The 22,168-nt window shown below is 39.7% G+C and overlaps 1 protein-coding gene across 1 annotated transcript in view; it reads right to left on the bottom strand.

Annotated features, from left to right (window-relative positions):
- The window catches only part of ush2a (Usher syndrome 2A (autosomal recessive, mild)), a 239,883-nt gene that overhangs the window by 39,706 nt on the left and 178,009 nt on the right, over positions 1 to 22,168 (bottom strand). The window contains 6 exon segments of the mRNA XM_037752115.1: positions 502 to 659; positions 4,025 to 4,208; positions 5,696 to 5,803; positions 14,964 to 15,162; positions 20,985 to 21,139; positions 21,291 to 21,488. Of these exon segments, the coding sequence (XP_037608043.1) occupies positions 502 to 659; positions 4,025 to 4,208; positions 5,696 to 5,803; positions 14,964 to 15,162; positions 20,985 to 21,139; positions 21,291 to 21,488 (1,002 nt within the window).

The following is a 22,168-nucleotide window of genomic DNA, read 5'->3' as shown; positions in this document are numbered from 1 at the left end:
CTATTTGGATAAATTGACCACATATTGGGAATCTAAAGGGTTACTTTCTCACCTGAAAACATATTTAAACTAAATAAAATGATATATTAACAGCTTTAGCCTGGCTCAAAATCTTACATCGCTGATGTCCGGTCTCAAGGCACCTAGACACCCAGTGCATTGTGGGGCAGGTGAGTAGTGCAGTAAGGTCATACACCTATAGTAGTCTCTAGTCTCATACTAGTAATTCTTGCTAATGTAGAAGACACTAGTTCTGGAAATGTACACAAAAATCATCTTTGACTTTTGAACGTGCTTTTGAAATTATTTCCAGAGAGACAGACGTGATTAAGCACTAGTTACAGAATACACTATAAATCATCATTAACAAACATAAACAAGTTAGTTATATCATCAGAAACCAAAACACAGTGTCTTATCGGTGATGCCATTGTGATTCAAACTAAATACTCTCCACTAAAAATGATTTTCATCCATCCATCCATTTAGATAGCTACTCACCAGGAGTTGTCCAGGCAAGAGAGATGGAGTAGGGGCCCGACACTGTCACATTGTGGGGAGGTTGGATCCCAGTGGGGCACGAGACTGGAGTTTGTATAACATATTTGTCACTCACACCGGTCCCACCCCCTGTACTGGCCTCCAGCTCATACACATACCTGAAGAGATGGTAGAGTAAAGAGGAGTGTGGAGAAAGCAGCAAAGAGACGAGGCACACAGAGAAATGAGGGATCGAGGGAGAGGGAAAGAATATGCAAAAAGACAGTGTTAACAGGGCAGTTTCACACAAAACGGTACCAAAGTATACAGCAAACACGTCAGGACCTGGTCGGGATCACGGCTTACACAGTCAAATAATGAAAGGCAGTTTTATTAATATATCCCAAATACATATTAAAATATCTTAGCACTTTCCACCAGTTTCTTACCCGGTCCAATCCGTTTTGACCCAACCTGAAAATACAGGTTTTTCACATTGACCCAATTGACCCAATTCATTCTTCTCTGGTTTGTGAACTTGCATACACTCAGCAATGCTGTGCGTATTTTTCTGGAGAAAAAATGTAGAACCAGAATTAACTTAGCTCAGCTGCCCATTATACTTTCAGGGAAGGTCAATCCAGCTGTGCAAACACAGTGGTTTCACTGAACAGGAAATCTGTTGGTGTTTTTTACGCCGAGTTATTATGTATTAGAAAGAGCTTGAGTTGCAGCAGTGTCGATGAAGATTATCGCCACAGGCTTATTTGGAGTGGTAAACAGGAAAAACTGAACGTGATATATACTGTATGTTTATGCAACAGTGATATATAATGGCACACAAATGTAATTAAGTGCAAAACACTTTAAAGCTAGGGTTGGTAATCTTGAGAAACTAGCAAGAGTACACTAGATTTTAAAACGTATCCAACTGAGCCCACTGTTGCCAACACTTTTGCAATGAAAGTAGCTAGCAGCACTAGCTCCATAAGTCCCTAAATCTAGCGAGAAACACTGACAGTTCGTTCTTTCAGGCCTTTCTCCAAAGCCACTCCCCCAAAATTCATTCATCATAATGAACATGAACGGCAAACATGGCTGTTGTTAGTAATCACAGCTGTCAAGCTAGCAGCTTGTGGAAGACTCCGATGACGCGCAATGAGTGGCAATGATTAGACGGGTTTTTTACAGTCCTGTCACAGATACCTGATTATTTCCTTCTTTTTGAGTATCTGATATATTGATTGCTGTCGGGATGGAATGACAATTTCAACAAACACTGTATAATAAAAAATGTATTTGAAAAAAATTACCAACCCTAGGGGATGGATGTATTCTGTCACTTGTACAATTAAGTCTAAATATTATCACACAGAATTTGTGTCATCACATACATTTTTTGCATGGCAAAAATGTCAATTGTGCAAAAAAAAAAAAGCATTAATAACAACCAGGTTGCACCTGCCAAAACTTTTTCCTACCTGTTTTACAGATGAAAAAAAAAATGTTTGAAAAGATTATCCTGGCGAAATATTGTTTTTACACATGTTCTTAACTCATAAACACAGAGAGAAAAAAACAGTTTGGATCAGACTTGGAAAATGGCTCACCAGAATTTTTTCTCACTTGCCTCTCAGGGTTTTCATAGTTTTCTAGTTGTGATTAATTGATAAATGAAAACAACTGCTGATCTTGCAGCCAGTCCTCGCAAATGGATTCAAACATATGTGTATTGTGTGCACATGACTGTGTGTGTAAGCTCATACAGTGCATGCACTTGAGGTCCATTTCTTCCTCTTTCTCCCTCTCCGTTATACACCTCTCTATCTCTCTCTCTCTTTCATCTGTCTCGCTGCCTCTCTCGTCCCACTCTCTACCTCTCTCGCCCATGACATCATAAGATAGATTTCCCTTTTAAGAGCGTGTGGCTGGCTGGTGCTAAAGCCTACATTAGCTGTGTAAGTGGGCCACCATTTAACATTAAAAGCCTTTAATTTGCTATAAAGTCAGGCACACATGCATTAATAGGCGGTGGTGTTGGGTTATTGTTCCTGGGCAGAGCGTTTTAAACAGGAGGCCATTAGCACTTCTGCAGTGGGTTAGAACGCAGTCATGAAAAGGTATTAAAACTACTCATATGTTACTCTCATAGACACAAGCATAGAGACACACAGAGAAAAACATAAATAAATACACTGAGACACTGTGGAGAGGAGAGATAGAAAGAGAGAGAGAGATCGTGAGAGGAAGAAAGCGAAGCAGAGCCTGAGTGTGATGGAGAGGGAGAATTGTATCATGGCATAAGGTTTCAGTGGGAGAATGAATTTAAACACTTCATCACTGGAAGATATTTACTTAAATGTAAACACCGCCTTGGGATATCAAAAGTAAAATGGTGTGTGTGTGTGTGGTAGGTAATCGGTGAGTGGGGCATTTGCATCTGTTTGGTTGTGGATGTGTGTGTGTGTGTGTGTGTGTCCTGCGGGGCCAGCCAGAGGGAATAGGTTAATTCTCTCGTCATCTTAGACACTTCCTGGGCTGCCGAAGCAAAGTGACAGCTAATCAACATTGTCATAAATAATCAATGGCCACTTTGAGCGGTCTCACGCACAGACACATGCGCACACAGAAAGGCATGCGTGGGTACACGCTCGCACACGCGGGCGAAAACACACACAAGACTGCCTGGATAATGGGGCCGGTGCTCCCTGTGTAATTCTTGGCGCAGGGCTAAATTGGGAAAAGAAGGGAAGGAGGAAGGGAATGAGGTAAGAGGGAAAGGATGGGATGGGAGGGGGAGGAGGGTGAATAGGAAGCGAGACAAGTGATGAGAAGCAAAGGGTCGGGACAGGAATGCCTTCTGGCAGACTACCTGGAATTAGGGAAAATTAAACGTCACACACACATACAGTCCTATCTTCTTCCTTCCTTCCTTTCTCTTTCTCTTTCACACACACAGAGGAGATTGGAGTACTGCGGGGTGTTATCCCAGGAATTCTATTTGGGGTAAGGAGAAATAGTCTCTGGAGAGATGGGGCCAAGGAGAGAGAGGGAGAGAGAGAGGGGGAGACAGAGGGTGGGGGGATATCATTTTACACTCCCATAATTAAAACAGAAAATCCATCTTAGAAAAAAGACACGGATTAATAAAGGTTAAATGAAAATAAACAGATAAATAAAATCTCCGCTCCAGTGCTGTCTGTAAGCAAAAGCCAAATCTGATTTGTGTTTTAATGTGTGTGTGTGTGTGTGTGGTAATGTTTGCGTCTTTCATTGGCATGTCAAATATTTGCTCATTAAATGACACAAACAGACGTATACAGAGTGCGGTCCTGAGAGAGAGACATGGATGGGACGATAGGAGGGCTTTTAAAAACAGGGTGACCCCGATATAAACACGCGTACACTCAAACGGGAAAATTTAGGAATTAAAGGGATGATTAATTCTGAAGCTACAAGTGAAGTGTGTTTATGCATGTGTGACTTCTGCATATGTGCGCATACGTTTTGCATTCATGTGTGTGTGAGAGTGCATGCTCTCTACCTGCGGTTTGGCAGGAGTCCAGTGTCGGTATAATTCTGGTCACGGTGGTCGCCGGTAAAAATAGTGTGACCGTCTCTGTTCAGTCTGTACTGGGAGATGTGTCCATTAGGCTGTGGCGGCTGATCCCAGTACAGCTCCACCGCAGAGGTATTTACTATCAGATGTCTGGGGCTCGACCATACACCTGAGAAGCAAAGAGGGAAAGAATTGAGAGTTTTCCACATTAACTGGCACCTATCATTCATTTGTAGTCCTTTTTCTGTTTATTTCAAACAAACTAAAAGTGCATCACCCCATGTACACAAGCTTTTCCTGAGAAAGACCTCTTTGATACCAAAGTGTACAACAGCAAATCTAAAAGCTTGTTTTTTCATTAACTGAGGATAGGTTGAAACACTATTTTTTTTAACTGGTAACTGACAACAGTGACATTTATTTGTATAAGGATGCAGATTATCAAATTATCAAGAAACGACTGAATTATTAAAATGATGGAAAATGAGTTTTTTCATAAGATTATAATGAAACAGGCAGACAGGACGTGGTTGTAATGTGTAATTTAATTATTTGGAAAATTAAAAGGAACACAAAAACTAAAACTCTGTGTGCAGAGTTTAATTAACATTTAATTCAAATTGAATTTGTTTAATGATATATATAAAAAAACATGTAGCAGATATGCTAATATAATCACACAGATTAATGTATTTTAAATTATATAAAATTATATGTAGTAGACATTTAGACACACAGATAAGTGTGGGGAGTGGTGGGAAGGAGGAGCTTAAAAAGAAAAATATATAATTTATTTATATAAAACAATAAATAAAGAGATTATACGTATAGAAAGAAAGACAAAAGATGGGTAAGAGAAACAGTTTAAAGAGGTGAAAGAAAGAGATATTTAAATGAAACATAATAAATAGGAGAAGATACTTGGAGGAGAGATACATGTGCAATAAGTTTAAAGAGGAGGAGAAACAAGATGTCAAAGAAGAAGAGTGGAGAAGACGGGGAAAAAAGAAAACAGATGTGGAAGGAAAAGATCAAGGGAGACAAGAGAGATGGAGAGGTGGAGGAGAGGAAGAAACACGAGAGAACATGAACAAATGAGAAGAGGATGAAGAGAGGAAAAAATCATCCTGATTGAAGATCTTTAATAAATAAAAATCCATGACGGCATTTTAGCCAGGCAACAAAATGAGGCTTCGTTCCACTGAGGAAGAAGAGAGAGAAAAAGAGAGAGAGAAATAGAGAGAAAAAGAGAGAGACAGAGAGAGAGAGAGACAGAGAGAGAGAGAGGGAGAGAGAAAGAGAGAGAGAGAGAGAGAGAGAGCGAGAGTGGTGAAGGGTAGCGAGATATAGTATAGGCAGACCAAAGAAGGATGAGAGTGGGGGAGGATTCAAAAAGGAGAGCAGTGGGAGGAGAAAAGAGAAAAAACTATCTCAAAGTTGAAATCAGTAAGGAGGATGTAGACAAAGAAAAACAATTTACAAAATGCAAGAGATGTTGAATATCAGTATTTATCAAAAATTATATTTATATATCCTTATAATAATTATATATTTAGAACAATGTAACATATTATTATTACTTCTGCCAGTATCTCAACAAAATGCAAAAAAATTATACACAAATCAAGTGTACTGTGTGTGTGTGTGTGTGTGTACCAGCAGGGGAGGCTTGCAGGGTGCGTCCTGTGGAAGGTAAACTGGCTCCACATCCGACAGCTGTGCAGGCCACCAGCACAAAACTGTAGTCTGTATACGGCGGCAGACCTGTAGCACACAGACGCATTTATATATATGTGATAAAAAAAATCACAAATGATGAATCTTACACTTATAAGCACATGAAGGATGGAAAATCACACATACAGTATTTTCTATATCCAGATTATTTTTTATTCTACACACAATAAACTGTGCAGATGAGTTTTTCAAAACATGAGATGGACAGAGGGATATGCAGTATACGGGGATAAAGATGGACAGAAGACAAACAACTAGATGAAAAATAGGGGAAAAGTAAAAGAGAGAGAGGAAAGCTTGCCCGGCCCGTATCACGAGCTCTCTTCCCAACCGTTTTCTCTCTCTCTCTCTATCCATTTCACTCTCCCTCCCTCTGTTCTTTCCACACTCTCTCAACGGATGGATCCATATCTGTCGGTGTTAAATTATGCATGCCATAACTCAATAATGAAACAACGTAAAGATGGGCAGCCGCGGAACTGACATGGGATAGGACCGGTCCAACGCTGTAATGTCATCAGCTTTTGATCTATGATAATTATGATACCTCGGTATGCGTTTAGGCTACAGCGTCCAGACATGATTTATTTATAGGCAGCCGCTATGCAGTCTAAAAGAAATCACATAGCGACTGAGTGGTCCTTTAACTGCAACCACAGGAAATCAGTTTTTGGTGTTATATTGAACCTTTTATTGGATGATTTAAATACTGGAAGTTGCTAAAGAAAATTCCACATGTACCTAAACAAAGTTATCCTTGAGTTAAAACCACTTTCTGATGATTGAAAACCTTTGTCTCCTTCGGCTATATTTTTTCTGCCTGGTTCTTGATCTACGATGGATGGATGAGGATTAATGGATGGATGCAAATCCTTAATGTTGTCATGGGGGTTGACTGGATGTTTTATGGTCATTCACTTAGCTGACAGCATACAACAGCCAACAAATCAAATTGAAGGGAAAATGAAAGACTTTATTTCAAAAGGATGAATGCAAAAACAGGCGTTGGCATTGCATAATACAGTGTGGTGTTGAATCTTTATATCTGCCTTAAATCTGCCCTATTTTAGGTGAAGTAATACATATTTTACAACATTAATGATTTCTGACAAATTACATAAATATGTTTTAATATTGAGAAAAAAATCATAAGTGCTTATGTTTTATTATAACAAATTTAAACTAAAAATAATCCTGTTTAACAGACTGAAAAAAATCAAATATATTATGAACGACATTTATTTTTAACATAAAAAAAAGTTTTTTTATTTAATAGCTCTCCTTCCATATGTTTAATATCCCAGGGAAAATAGACATTGAGACTCTTAACCACCAGATGTAAGATATAATTTAATGTCACTGATTTTACAAATGTCACACCTGTAATTTAGTGAAAAAATATCATCATTTCACTACGTGTAAAATAACATCTTTTTTAAATATAATTTAGCTAATAATCAAAATGATCTATTGGTGCTTCCAACTGTGTATATTTGGAGGCTTAGAGACAGAGAGGGACACCCTACTGTGTGTCTCAGCTGCTATATGCATGCTGGTAGCCGTCCTGTGTTGACTACATACAGCAGAGAACATGTGCACGAACACACACACATACACACACATACACGCACGCACGCACGCACACACAACGTAGGGCTTCACCACGGTTTCCTCACATCTCTTTCTACTGCTTAGCCTGCTTAACATGCCTCGCAGCCTGCCACGCTTAACCCAACCTCTGATCAATGTGTGTGTGTGTGTGTGTGTGTGCAAATGTTCTCACAATGTTGCCCTGTGTTTGGGTTAAATAAAGGAAATCTGCCAGCCATACAAAACTACCAGGGTTGAAGCGTAAGGCTCTGTTACACTATTTAACTGTGCAACTAAGCGTGTGTATATGCGTGTGTGCACTCCAGCATAGTAAATGATATCTACACTGCAAGTGATGTCATTTGTTGCAACGCTGAATAAAGCAGTAACCCTTCACTACATTTTCCCTACATACAGAGAGACAGAGTGTCCCTACGGGGGTCAGAATGGGGCCGAAAAATGGACAGACGATTGTGTTATAATATCCAACGCAGACCACAAGGAAACAACTTTATGGGGCAACAAAGACGTGCGGTGATGGCTTCAGAGGTAATGAGAATTAGAAAAAAGGTTGTGAAATCTGTGTGCATAAACCTTAATAATCAAAAATGCTTTAAAGTGTTTCCTGTGCCTATTAGTTACAATCTAAACTCAGGTCAGAAAGTAGAGTGGACTGATCAGAGAACACGCTTGTAAAAGTTGATTTATCATTTCTACACTCTATGAAAGGAGCAAACAGTCAGAAACTAAAAGAACCATGAGGCCAAAAAACTCAAACATCACCTGATTCTCCAACCACTCTCTCTCACGCTATTTCAAACACAAAACAAACACAATTATACTTCTCATTCGACACGTGCATGTGCAGATGGATGCAAACACACACCCCACACACACACGCACACACCTTTGATGTTTCTTGGTGTATTTCAAATTACCTTTAACACTCAGCCTGAAGAGGGCAGTGTTGGTCTGCTGAAGAATTTACACCATGTCTACAATGGTGTGTGTGTGCAACAGAAAACGAGCAAGAGAGTGTGTGTATGTTTGTGTGTGTGTGTGTGTGCATACCTGCACTGTATGTGCGCGTACCAGTGCATACACATGTGTGCTTATGTGCTTGATTATGGAAAGACTGAGGAAGCTTCAATCATTTTAACAGTGATCACCGGGAAGTGAAAAACGGGTGGAGGGCGTTTTGATGTGAGCAGCCAGCGGCTCACTAACACAGAGTGAGACAAGGCTGTAACTGTCATCGTGAGATCTGGACACAGTGGACAGTTTGTGTTTGTGCAAGACAGAGAGAAAAACAGAAGGAGAGTGTTTGGCAGTAAGACAGAGTAAAGAGTTGAAGCTTACATTCAAGTAAAAAGTCAAAGAGAGAGACTGTGCATGTGAGAAAGAGAACAAACAAGAGACGGGATTGTGAGACTGTTGTTGTGGATTTCTCTTAAGTATGTGTGTGTGTGTGTGTGTGTGTGTGTGTGTGTGTGTGTGTGCGTGTGTGTTGCAGTAAAAATAACTGATTTAAAACGGCATTTTATTGACAGGTTGCCGTTCCCTGTTTGCATTAGAGAATATGATAGGATGATGGGCACAGGCCGCAATACCATGCAAGTTACCTGATACACCACATAGACAGACAGAGAGAGAGAGAAAGAGAGAGAGAGAGAGAGAGAGAGAGAGAGAGAGAGACAGAGAGAGATGTTGAAGTGAAAGAGAAGATGGAGAGAAGGTGGGAAAGCCAGGCAGGAGAATACGAGGAAAGAGAAATGTGAGGACGGCTGAGAAAAGACACGAAAGGCTGAAATGGAAAGATAAAGAGAGGAACGGGAGGGGTGATATAAGGAAGGGTAAGAAATAAAAATAAAAACAAAATCTGCTTTATTTGCATGAGGAGCAGAAAGAATAGATGATGCATCGAGAACAAGCAAGAAAATTAAAGAAAAAAACAGAGGGAGAGAGAGACAGAGAGAGAGAGAGGGAGAGAAAGAGAGGAGAGCTTTGATAACACCTCTCCTAAATAATTAAGAGTTTGACTTCCTGTCTGTGGCTCCCTAATGCAGAGACCGTCTGGGATGGAACAATGAGATCAGGTTCATACACAGACACACACACACCCAAGCACACACACAGATCCCCTGCAAGCAAACCCATGCATGCAGGTAAAACTTATTGTAGGCAAAGTATGCAAGATGGACAAACAAACATACAGACTTAACTTGCACAAACACACACAAATCTCAGTGTGGAAGAAAAGGCCAGGAGGTTGAGAGGTAAAGAAGTATAAATGTGTCCCCTTGGAAGAATCTATACATTTTTTACATATATATCTTTTCATTTGTTCTGCAAAGGTTTAATTCATCTTTTGACAAGGATAGTTCTTACTTTGCTCGCTTATTTTTGATTTCTGAGAAATATATTCAGTATTTATTTCTTTGCATTATTTGTATTGTTTACAACTTCCACAACACTTGACTCATATATGTTTTGTTTTATTTTATTATTTAAATCTAAATGTTATTGTTGGTCATTGGTGCTTTTTATATATATATTTTAGGGCTGTCAAAGTTATAACAATAATATAGATCTTTCGGAGGTTGTAGTTGGCTCAGTTTTAAAGGTAGAGTGAAGATACCATGTTCAAAAACACTCCTAACTTGTGCTTAATTTTGGTGAGGAAAAACTGTCATGGCCATTTTCAAAGGGGTCTGTTGACCTCTGACCTCAAGGTATGTGAATGAAAATGGGTTCTATGAGTCTCCCTTTACAGACATGCCCACTTTATGATAATCACATGCAGTTTGGGGCAAGTCATAGTCAAGTCAGCACACTGACACACTGACAGCTGTTGTTGCCTGTTGGGCTTGAGTTTGCCATGTTATGATTAGAGCATATTTTTTATGCTAAATGCAGTACCTGTGAGGGTTTCTGGACAATATTTGCCATTGTTTTTTGTTGATAATTGATTTGCAATATAAATATATACATACATTTGCATAGAGAAATCATATTTGCCCACTCCTATGTTGATAAGAGTATTCAATATTTAACAAAACTCCCTTTAAGGTACATTTTGAACAGATAAAAAATGTGATTAATCGCAATTAACTATTTTAATTGATTGACAGCCCTAATATCGTGATATACACTCCTATTCTTTCACGAATTGTGTACGTAACAGTCCTGTCTATTCTTCACCGTTATTTGTCCAGCTTTGTTGTCCTTGTTCCTGACTGTTATTTCTTTTTATGTGTAAGTACGTTTAGAGAGATGCACAAAACCGGAGTCAAATTCCTTGTATGTATGTACTTGGCAAAACCTGATTCTGAAATAACAATATCTTGAAAAGGCAACATTTTGAAACTAAAAAGAAAATCAGTAATTCATGAATGTATCACTCCCACTGAAGCAATAGTAGAGCTTCATTTATATACATTTAGCTTGAAGTAAATATTTGAATGTGTACTCATTTTGCTTGACCCTGAGAAAAAACAAAATCCCTCATCTCAGAGTAACAACACAGAGAACATCCTCCTTTACTGCCAACTGTCCCATTGACTTCCACCAAGTTAGAAGCAGAAGTCATGAAGCTAAAGGGTGGGTTTGAGAACTAGCTAGATGAAAGACTCATTCCACAGACTGTAACGTTGACACTTCTCATGAAAGACAGTTTCAGGCTACATGAAAAGAAAAGTTCTTGTCTACCTCTTCTCCTCCTTTCCCCTGTGTCTACATGCCTGTACCTATAGCACGGACCAATCAGAGCATGGACTACGGGGGGAACGCATTAATAAATAAAAGAACATACTCTATTCCCTGCTGTTCTGAATTAATAATGAGCCTACAAACGACCAATTAAACACATGATTAATGCCATAATCTATATAATTGCAGGCAATAATTCATTGTGAGCTAATGATAGCAATACTTAATATCGATTCACATGGGGTGTCTTTGTACAGTAGTGCTTAATTCTTTCTATGAAGTGTCACTTTTCAGAACTGCTAAAAACACTATTAATAAGAGTCTATTTCTTGCTTTTCCTAAGGCAAATCATTCGTGAACAGGAAATGGTAGAAGCCACAAATTAGTTTTTATAATTTTAGATTCAGGAATCAGAGACGCAGCTGCTTACTTTGGGAATTTTTATTCTAACAGTGCAAAGCAGTTAGAAGCAACACTATTAACATTAACATTGATTTTAGGACTACAGAAGAATGATTCAGCGCTTTATTGAAGCTCCTCTCCTCCACTGTTAACTATTTAGGGAGGAGTGACAAAATGCCATTCATACATGTAGTTGGGCATTGTTAGAGAATCAAACCACAAATGTCTAAAAGAGTTCTTATATTTAATGCCTTTTTGTATACAGTACTGTATTTTTATCATTTATCTTTATCATAAAGCAACAGGTACTCTCAGTGATTCATAATTTAAAAACAATAGTACTCTTATTATTATGATTATGATTACAACAGTGAATTTATATGAACTTTTCTTAAGTGATTTTAATAGAAAATACTCAGATCAAATAAGTTACATCGCAGCAAGAGTGATTCAATCTAAAATCGACATTTTTGTAGCTAAAAAAAGCTCATTTCTCCAGTTTCTGTGGTTTGAGTGAGCTCTTTGAGCGTCTGTCTCTGACAGCGGTGAGAATCGTCGGAGAGACGCAGAGAGGATGAATGATGGCATATTAAACATTAAGGATGAGGGAGTACCGTGGCAATTATTTCTGTTCATATTTCACTGAAAACACTTAGATACATCCATCCATCTTTTCATCTGTCCCACTCCTTCTTTCTTTTCTCCTTCACTCCGTTTCAAAAGTGTCATTCTGTGCACCTTTCACTCCTCCGACCACCCTCTACCTCTCTGCTTTACTTTTTACTGCGTTGCTTTTGTTTTTCAATTTGCAGGTGCACATGGTGGTATGAAACCGCTTTAACAGCTATGATTTAACGGCAGTTTCTCATTACAACTCCAGCACGTATACAGTAAGAAGAGGAACACTTGAGTCTGTATATGTACTGTGTGTTTGTGTACTCATCTGCATAGGGATGAGTGTGTAAAAAACACAGTAGAAGACGAATATTGCCGAAAAACACAATATCAATAATGTTGTGAAGTTCATATTAAATATAAATGAAATAGTATTCATGTATATTTATTAGGGCTGTCAATCAATTTAAATATTTAATCGTGATTAATCGCATGATTGTCCATAGTTAATCGTGATTAAACGCAAATTAATCGCACATTTTTTATCTATTCAAAATGTACCTTAAAGGGAGATTTGTCAAGTATTTAATACTCTTATCAACATGGGAGTGGGCAAATATACTTTATGCAAATGTATGTACTTATTTATTATTGGAAATCAATTATCAACACAAAACAGTGACAAATATTGTCCAGAAACCCTCACAGGTACTGCATCTAGCATAAAAAATATGCTCTAATAACATGGCAAACTGCAGCCCAACAGGCAACAACAGCTGTCAGTGTGTCAGTGTGCTGACTTGACTATGACTTGCTCCAAACTGCATGTGATTATCACAAAGTGGACATGTCTGTAAAGGGGAGACTCGTCGATACCCATAGAACCCATTTTCATTCACATATCTAGAGGTCAAAGATCAAGGGACCCCTTTGAAAATGGCCATGCCAGTTTTTCCTCGCCAAAGTTTTGTGTACGTTTTGAGTGTTATTTAACCTCCTTCGCGACAAGATAGTATGACATGGTGGGTACCAATGTATTCCTTAGGTTTTGTAGTTTCATATGATAACAGTATCTTCACTCTAGCTTTAAAACGGAGCCCGCTACAACCTAAAAATTGCAAATTGCGTTAATGCATTAAAGGAATAAGTGGCGTTAAAACAAATTTGCATTAACCCGTTATCACGTTAACTTTGACAACCCTAGTATTTATTCTATTGAATCAAACTATATAAAATATAGGAGAAAGAGCAGATAATAAAGGAAGAATGAAAAACAAAGTTGTTTTTCTTTTTTTACAGTTAATAATCATATATAGAAGGGTTGTTCTGAGCTGATATGCAGAACTGGTTTGGGACCACTCAAGCCTTTTATAAAATTAATCTGCAATAAAAAGTTGATCCATTTCTGATCCTTTGTTATGTAAAAAACTGTGATTCAGTCTGCTGTCAAAACACAGGACTGCAATACATTAAAACACAGGAAGCTATTCCTAATGCATACATGTGTTGTAACAAAGACAGCTGCAATGTGAAGAAACAGGAGTGGGTGAGAGAGAGAGAGGGAGAGAGATAAAGAGGAAGAGAGAAACTGCCCCAGTAGTGCTTTTGGCTGAATACGCAGGGTTTTCCAGTGTCTCACTGGGGGACGGGGGAATTTCACACACGCATGCTGGTTGCTTACACTGGCACATGGGGCTGGTACAGTATTACAGCACATTACCATCTCTATTTGGCATTGTTTGCTTTGCCTCATGCCTACACATACAAACACACATGCTCGTGCGCACACAACTCCTGACCATACAAGCCAACCACAGGCACCATGGGAATAGTCTATTGGCTACTGGCAAAGCTGATTCCTGGTCTGAGTCCAAGACAGAGCAGAGAGCAGAGCTGTGAGGGGAAAATGCCACTGAAATCCAGCTTCAAAAGATGTTGGCACTCGGGTCTTACACAGAAACGTTTAATGAATAAAAATCAAATCAGCTTTTAGACACTTTAAATGTTTAAATTTGAAGTTAGTTTAACTTTTCCATTTGCAGAAGTAGGCAAGTATGTCTACTAGGATTATATACCATTGGTATTTCTCTGTTGTGTCTCTAAAATGTTCAGTTTTTATACAGACAACAAGCTTTGCAATGCTTCATGCAGGTGTTTGTGTCTGCATGCGTGTGTGTTGTGACTGATGGCAGAGGGCCAGCAACACAGCTCCTCCTCAGGGTAGATAAAACAAGACCCACAAATCACCCAGTCCTGACACCACCATGTTTGCGTGCAGATCTACAATATTATGTCAAGCCAACACTTCTGTTTGTCTCTGAGTACTTGCTGTATTTTTAGCACTAGGTCCCAAACTGCTCTTGTTGTGCTGTTTTGTACTTATATTTGAGTTTTCTCATGTGTGTTTCTAGGCATGTGAGCCTGAGCTTGTGTGCCTGTCTGATATGTTTGAGGGTGCTTCTGTGTTTGTTGTGTTGTTGTTTCTTTTGTGTGTGTTACTGTGAGTTTGTTTGTGTCTGTGTAAGGGGCTGGACCAAAGAGAGCGTGGAGGGAATCGGGTGTAAATTCAGTCCTTAGACGGCTTCCAGAAACCAGCATACATAAATAAATATATGACAAAGGGAAACAATAAGAGGGGGAGGAGAGAAGCAGAGAGGAAGATGAGGAGGAGTGGAGAGGGGTACGAGAGGAGAAGAGAAGGAGAAGGAAGGGGAGAGAGATGACAAAGGAAAGGAGCGCAGGGAGGAATATCTGGAGGTTGAGGTGAGGAGGCGAGAAAACGGGAGACAGGAGAGAGGGCCAGGAAGTAAAATGCGAGAGAGACTTGAGGAACGGAGGAAAAGTGAGGCATTTGATAATCGGAGAATCTTACCAGTCACAGTATAATTTCTGGGCCCATCAATGTGTGTAAATATGGTTCCAACACCAGTCTGGTTCAGGTGGTACCGTTGTATGTTTCCATTGGGACGAGTCGGTTCAGACCAGCTCACAAGGAGGGAGGAAGGGCTTAAAGCTGTTACCACTGGAGGCTGCACGCCCTCTGGGACTCCCTGAACTGTCACTGCCACCACCTAAACACACACATGGACACAGACATACGCACAAAGAGAAGGAAACACACACAAAAAAATATAAATATAAAATCTAACACATTTGTGATATTTTACAGAATATAAAAGGTGTGTATAACAGATGGATTTCTGCTGCAACCATTTATGAATGTAATTAACACGATCACAACCCAATAAAAAACTGCATCCAAATTCAGGGCTTCTCTTTCTAAGGTAATAAAGAGTCTTGTTGACGACAGAGAAAGACATTTGCTGGTGATTTAATTTATTTCCCAAAAAATAAAACAGAAAGGTAAAATATGGACAGCAACACATTTTTATGTTATAACCTGCTGCCATATACGGCCAAAACCGGGAACAAATGAAACCAAAACAACAAACTATCCACAACCTGCATTATGGGAAAAAAAAGATGAGAGCAGTGTACCAGTGAGAGAATACTGGAGTCTAAGAGTTTGTTGTTTCCAGTTTAAGGATTATCTCTCCAGAACGCAACTCATTCTGATGGCAACATGGATATCGTGTCTTAGTTGACCTACTCCATCCGCTTTAACATTTCTGCATGGCAAAGAAGCTAACTAATAGCTGCTTCAGTGGTGCAACCTGCAAAGTGAAAAAAAAACACTGCTTTCAGTACAGTGTTGTGAGTGACCATTCTATTGTGAATTCCTTGTGTAGTATCTGTGGGTCCCTGTGAACGCTGGGTGAATGTGGAGACCACAGAATCACAGGGCAATCTGCTGCTAATGGCAACAGGGATATCCTGCCTTAATAGACTGTCACTAGCACTTCCCCCACCTGTCCCACACAGTGCTATGCAATTAGAAGACTGCTACTGCAACTAAGGAGACACACACACACACGCATGTGCACGCAGACAAACACACACACACACACACCAACACACAGGTGCATGCAGGTATACGCACACAAACACAAAGAGGTGGAAGAGAGGAAACAGAACAGGAGGCAGAGAAGAAGATGCAGGGAAACTGTAGTATCAATCAGTGAGTGCTTCAGTGGGCTGTTAACTCAGAGGTCTGTCAATATTTTGCTCAAATGTAAAGAAAAAAAAAGCTATAAAACCACCTACTGTATGTATGTGTACCCTACATACAGTAAATTTGACATAAAGTTCACTTAACTTTGGTGGACAACTTAAAGAGGAACCACTATGCTTTTGTGCTTTTTCCCTTTTCTTTTGTGTGTTATATAGTTTTTGTTGTGGCATGTAAAAGGTTTGCAAGTAACAAATCCCCAAATCCACACCAAAGAGAGTTACTCTCCCCCACAGAAACACTGCTCCTGAACAGCCTGAAACGCCTTGCTTGAAGTCCCGCCTTTTCTTCCGTAACGTGGTGATGTCACCAAGTAACACAGTTGCATAATACCTGCCTTGTGGCTAGTTTGGTACACCCTCAAACAAAACTAGTAAGAGCAGAGCTGGAGCTGAGTCTGAAGAGTTTGGTTCTAATAATCAATCACAACAGAGTGGGCCAGCTGACCAATCAGGGCAGACTTGGCTTTTCGAGAGGAGAGGGGGTCAAACAGAGTGTTTTAGACAGAGGGTGAAAAGAGGTGCTGCAGCACAGCCGGTATGAGAAAAGTAAAGCGTTTTTTGAAATACAAGTATGCTCCTGAATAATTAAAGGTCCTTTTTAACTCTGACTTAAGGAAATTAGTATTCATTGATACAGAGACATTAAATTCAAATGTGGGAGCTAATGAGACAGAAGTACCTGGGTAATCCAGGTTCCCTTTGAGGTGCGACTAACTCACTAGTGATACTACATATCTCTATTTAAACCTGTTTGATTTGAAATGACTGATTCATGCATCTTGTAGTTTATTTATAGGGTAGATAGAATATGTAAGTTTTTACATAGAGATAATAAATAGAATATAGATGCTTACATTGCACTCGCATGTCATAAAAAGCTGCACACATACAGGAAAGCATGCCTCACTAGGGTACTCTTCATCCAACACTTCTTCCTGTATACAAAGGAGTGGAAACTTGGAGGGAAAAAGGAAAATGGGATTGTGAGAGACAAATAGATGACAGTTGTTGTAAAAGAGAAACTAGTGTTTGGACAGTGGAAACGAGCGAGGATGAGAGCAGTTAAGAGACGAAAGAGACAACACTTGGGAGAAACTGAAGAGTGCGGCGTTGGGATCGGGGGAATGACAGGAGACAAATAGCAGAGAGAACAGGACAAAAGGATTCGAAGACAGAGGAGGACCAATCGCTCTTCCTCCCTCTCTAAGTGACCAACCGTATTAGATCAGCACCTTCTGTTGTCACAGCAGGTGTGCGTTTGTGTGCGCCTGTGTTTGTTTGTCTGTGCCTGTGTGTGTGTGTGGAAATGTGCGGGGGCTGATGCCAGGTAATTGCAGTGGTGTATTAGGTTAGCCCAAGTTATCCCATAATTGGGACTGTTTGGCCAATTTTCACTGGTGTACAAACTAATCCAACTCACTCCCTTTCCACCCTGTGCTGGGAGTGTGTGTGCTTGTTTGTGTGAACATATGTATGTGTGTGTGAGAGAGAGAGAGAGAGAGAGGGAGGTAGACAGAGAGAGCATGGAAGAAAGAGAATGAGTTTGTAGTGTAACTGCGTATGGCTTTAGGAGGGTCTCTGCATGTTCTCCTCGTCATGCAGTTTTCAGCTAAATGGAAACCAGCCAGGATGATCTAGGAGCCTGCTTCCATAGAGAAATGTTTTTGCTATGAGAGGTCAAGTTGGTGCATCATTTGCATCATGCTGTTGACTTTCTTCTTCCTATTTGATCATGTGTGTTTGCGTGGGTTTGTGCATCTCTGTGTCTGTCTGTCCACGGCTAATCTCGCATACTGCTGGACCCATCAGCCTAATATTTTTTATGCTCATTTATGACTGTATGCGCAAGGACCTCTCGTGGTTGCAGTGATTCACACTTTCTGAAAAACACATTTTGTCAACTGTTTTATACCGTCATTGACTGCTGACTCTGACTTAACCGGCCGGTAGGGGACAGAAGTGATCGACAACTGCTTCAGTTTGCTGCTTCAAACATTACAGCAGTGGTCGTTTAAAACAGGGCTCGAGACTAACGATGTCCCGGGAATGATAATGTGTTCACTATCGCTTAGCAAATGATAAACTGAACCGAGCGCTGACTACAACTAAGCACGTCTTTTAATGTCGGCAGGAGGACAGCTAGTTAGCTGCTTCCAAAGAACGAGAGCCGCTCAGCCGCTGCTCAGCAGGCAGAGAGAGAGAGAGACAGCATGTACAGGCAGCATATTTTCATATTTAAATTGGTGAATTCAGGGTTTATTTTGAACAAACCAGAGTTCATCACTTCATCATTTCATCCTATTAGACATTTGTGCAAAATTGTCATAATTAGCATATGAATTCTTGACTTATGGCCAAAAGTGTGTTTTGTGAGGTCACAGTGACCTTTGACCACCAAATTCGAATCGCTTATCCTTCAGTCCAAGTAGACCTTTGTGCCAAATTTGAAGAAATTCACTTAACATGTTTCTGGAATATCGCACAGATGGACGGACGGACAACCCAAAAACATAATGTCTCCGGCCATGGCTGTCTCCGGCACAGAGGCATAACAATTTAAAAATGAATGCATAAAACAATAACAGAATCAGAATGTACATAATGGGAAAGAAAGCATACAAAAATGTTGATACTTTCTTGTTTCTTTCTCTCCATCTCTCCGTCCTTTATCAGTGTCCTACATCCATTCATTCCTATTTCCTCCATGTCATCATCCTCCCCAGCATTCATTTATTGTATACATTAATCCATCCATCATCTATTTATCTATCAACCCCTCACAACCTGTTCAACCAACTCTACCTCCGTCTCACCCTCGCTCGTCCATCCACCCCTCCAGTGACACATCTACAGGCTTCGTCTTTACGTAACAATGTGCTCATCAAAATAATGAGACGTTAAATTAGCTTTAAAAAAAAGCCAGAAAGACAGTTTTCAACGTGAGCTTTCATCACCCCTAAGCCGGAGAAATTAATTGTTGTGGTGATATCAGCTCTGCTACAGCCAGAGAGATAGCAGGGGGGAGTTCTGTGTGAAGCTATTATGGACGCTATCACAAACATCAGGGAGGCTCAGCAAATCCAGAGCCTCGCATACAGGGGGAGAGCGGGAACGAGGCTAAATAAAAACTTGTTCCGACATGGAACAACATCCCACACTGTAATTTCGTAACAACAAAGGTCAGACACAGGTTTAAAATGTGTAAAATATCACTTGCAGAACAACTGAGCACCTGAATTACGATGTAAACAACGTCTAGAAAACAGCATCTGAAGAGGCTTTTACGAGAGGGTAAAAGGGCATTTAGCTAAAAGGCCACTGGCCAAACAACGGATCAGATGAGCGGCCAACTGCAGAAGACTAAAGCTGCACTGCAAGGTTACTATTGTAAGTTTACCCAACGTGAAGCAGGGGGTTGCATGTCCAGACAATTTGTCCTTGACAGAACAAAACAGGAAAAGTGATCTTTGCACACTTGTATTCAGACAGGTAGGAGGTACTTCAGGTGTGTAGGAGAAAAAGGTACGAGTCTAAGTCTAAAAAGTAGCTCCTGCACACCGCTGACTATTAAATGTATTGATTAGCTACGAAGAAGATTTTTGTTTCTTGACTGAAAAAACCCCACTGATAACAACAACACTGATTAACAATAAGAAATACCCACACATATGTATTTTCTCTCAAAGCAATGTTCACTATCACACACACACCAATGCACTTTTTTTTTTACACACCTTTCTTTTCCTTTAATTGTTCAGCCTAAATTAAAGGAATGAACTGAACTACGGAGTAAAGTGGTACTTAGTTCAGTGAAGCTCAGTCCATCTCTAGAGGAGCCATTAGATAATCATACAGGGGAATAATGTCTTTATGAAATGGGGTGCTACAACAGAGTAAGGTTTTGGAAAGTGTGAGCGTGTGTGTGTGTGTGTTGGTGTGTGAAAGAGAGAGAGAGCTCTACATGGAGGGCTGGCAGGACAGAGACAATCAAATAGCATAGAACAGACATTCCCTTTCCATTTGTAGGGGCAATCGGTTATATTTAGTATAATTTAGGTCTTTTTGTACAAAATAAATACAATATACAGTAAGTGTTGCTTATCACTTATTGGTTATCTCAACAGCTACTGCTGATATTTCAAGCTTTATGAAAAGGCAGGCCAGCCCAGTTCTGTGTTTCGCTTTGAAATCTCCAAACTCCCAGCACTAGAGCTGCAACGATTAATTGATTAGTTGTCAACTATCATATTGATCGTCAACTAATTTATTTTGATGATTAATTAATTGGTTTGAGTAAATTTTTTTCAGAAAAAAAAGTCAAAATTCTCTGATTCCAGCTTCTTAAATGTGAATATTTTCTGGTTTCTTTACTCCTCTATGACAGTAAACTGAACATCTTTGAGTTGTAGATAAAACAAGACATTTGAGGACGTCATCTTGGACTTTAGGAAACACTGATCAACATTTTTCCCCATTTTCTGACATTTTATAGACCAAACAACTAATCGGTTAATCGAGAAAATAATTGACAGATTAATTGACAATGAAAATAATTGTTAGTTGCAGCCCTACCCAGCACCCCCTGAACTTTAGACTCTTAAAAACTTTAATACTGATGCAGACTTAATATTATATTTGTGAGACAGGTTAGCATAAGGTTAGCCACAGAAGCTGGTAATGAGCTGATACTGTGATGCAACATAGAAAATGTTAGTCTGACACAGCAGGACTGTAATAGCAACGACACAAACAGTAGTCTTACCTGTGTACTGTCGGTACAACCAGCACGGTTACAGGCCCTCAGCTGGTAACTGTATTCCTGGAAAGGCCTGATCCCACCCACATCAGTGAAACTGTTTTCATCACCACGGTAACGCTCTTGTCCATCCCGCAGTATAACATAGTGGGTGATGTCCCCTGGTAAAATGGAAAACGGTCCCAATGTCAGATTTTCTCAATATTCAAAAGCTTTTAAAATGTCCTATCATTAATCACGAATACCTCTCTACTGAAGTTAATTCAACTGTACCACATCTACAGAGAAAGGGATTTTTAGTGCTATATGTACCATTAGGCCTGGCGGGTGCTTGCCATAGCAACTGGATGATGTCATCTCGTTCACCTAAGCAGCTCCAGCGGGGCGGTGCCACTCCCCACGGTTTGTCTTCACTGGTGGTCACCGTTGTAATATCGCTGGAGCCTCGTCCAAAGCTGTTCCAGCCCCTCACTCTGTACTCATAGGTGGTGAAGGGCTCCAGGTCAGAGTCTGTTAGGGAGTAAGGGAGGTAGGAAGGACAGAAGGAGGGGAGCAAGGGAGTGAAAAGATTATCAACAAATCTGTCAGAATGATTATCAATACATTGATTAACGAATCATTTACCAACACTGCTGCACTTACAAGTGATTAATACTGTATGTGCGCACATAGTCTAAGCTCTAATTCTAGTATGCAAACAATCATGTTGTCAATTCGTTGCCAGTTCTATCAGAAACAGCTAATATTTTAATGATATGTAAAAAATGTGGGGATTGACAGAAAAGAGACGTCTATCCATTGTGGTTAATAGAAAATCTAAAAAAAATCAGTAAGTTAGCAAAAATGATAAAAAAATCAAATACAACATACACTTTGCATCTGCTGATTTGAATTATTGGGCGCATTACTTTAATTTTACTGAACAGTTTGTAAATGGGATTAAGTTGCAATAGTATGTGGCTCTAGAAAAATGAAGATAAGGGAATCAAATATACTGTGTACTCCTCACTAAGCAGATTACAAATGTAAAGACTGCATGCAACGTATTTCTGATGGATTTGTGCCTTCAAATCTTTACCTGATATACAAAAGGGCACAGGTTGAGACCCTTTTGTACAACATGCACAGTATGAAATATATGGCAGATATGTTTATCTAAAATAACCTGTACTAATAATATTTCCATCTTA

This window comes from Sebastes umbrosus, chromosome 2 (genome assembly GCF_015220745.1).
Source record: "Sebastes umbrosus isolate fSebUmb1 chromosome 2, fSebUmb1.pri, whole genome shotgun sequence".
NCBI lineage: Eukaryota > Metazoa > Chordata > Actinopteri > Perciformes > Sebastidae > Sebastes > Sebastes umbrosus.
The sequence above is the reverse complement of the archived record's forward strand: the minus strand, read 5'-3'. Positions and strand labels throughout refer to the sequence as shown.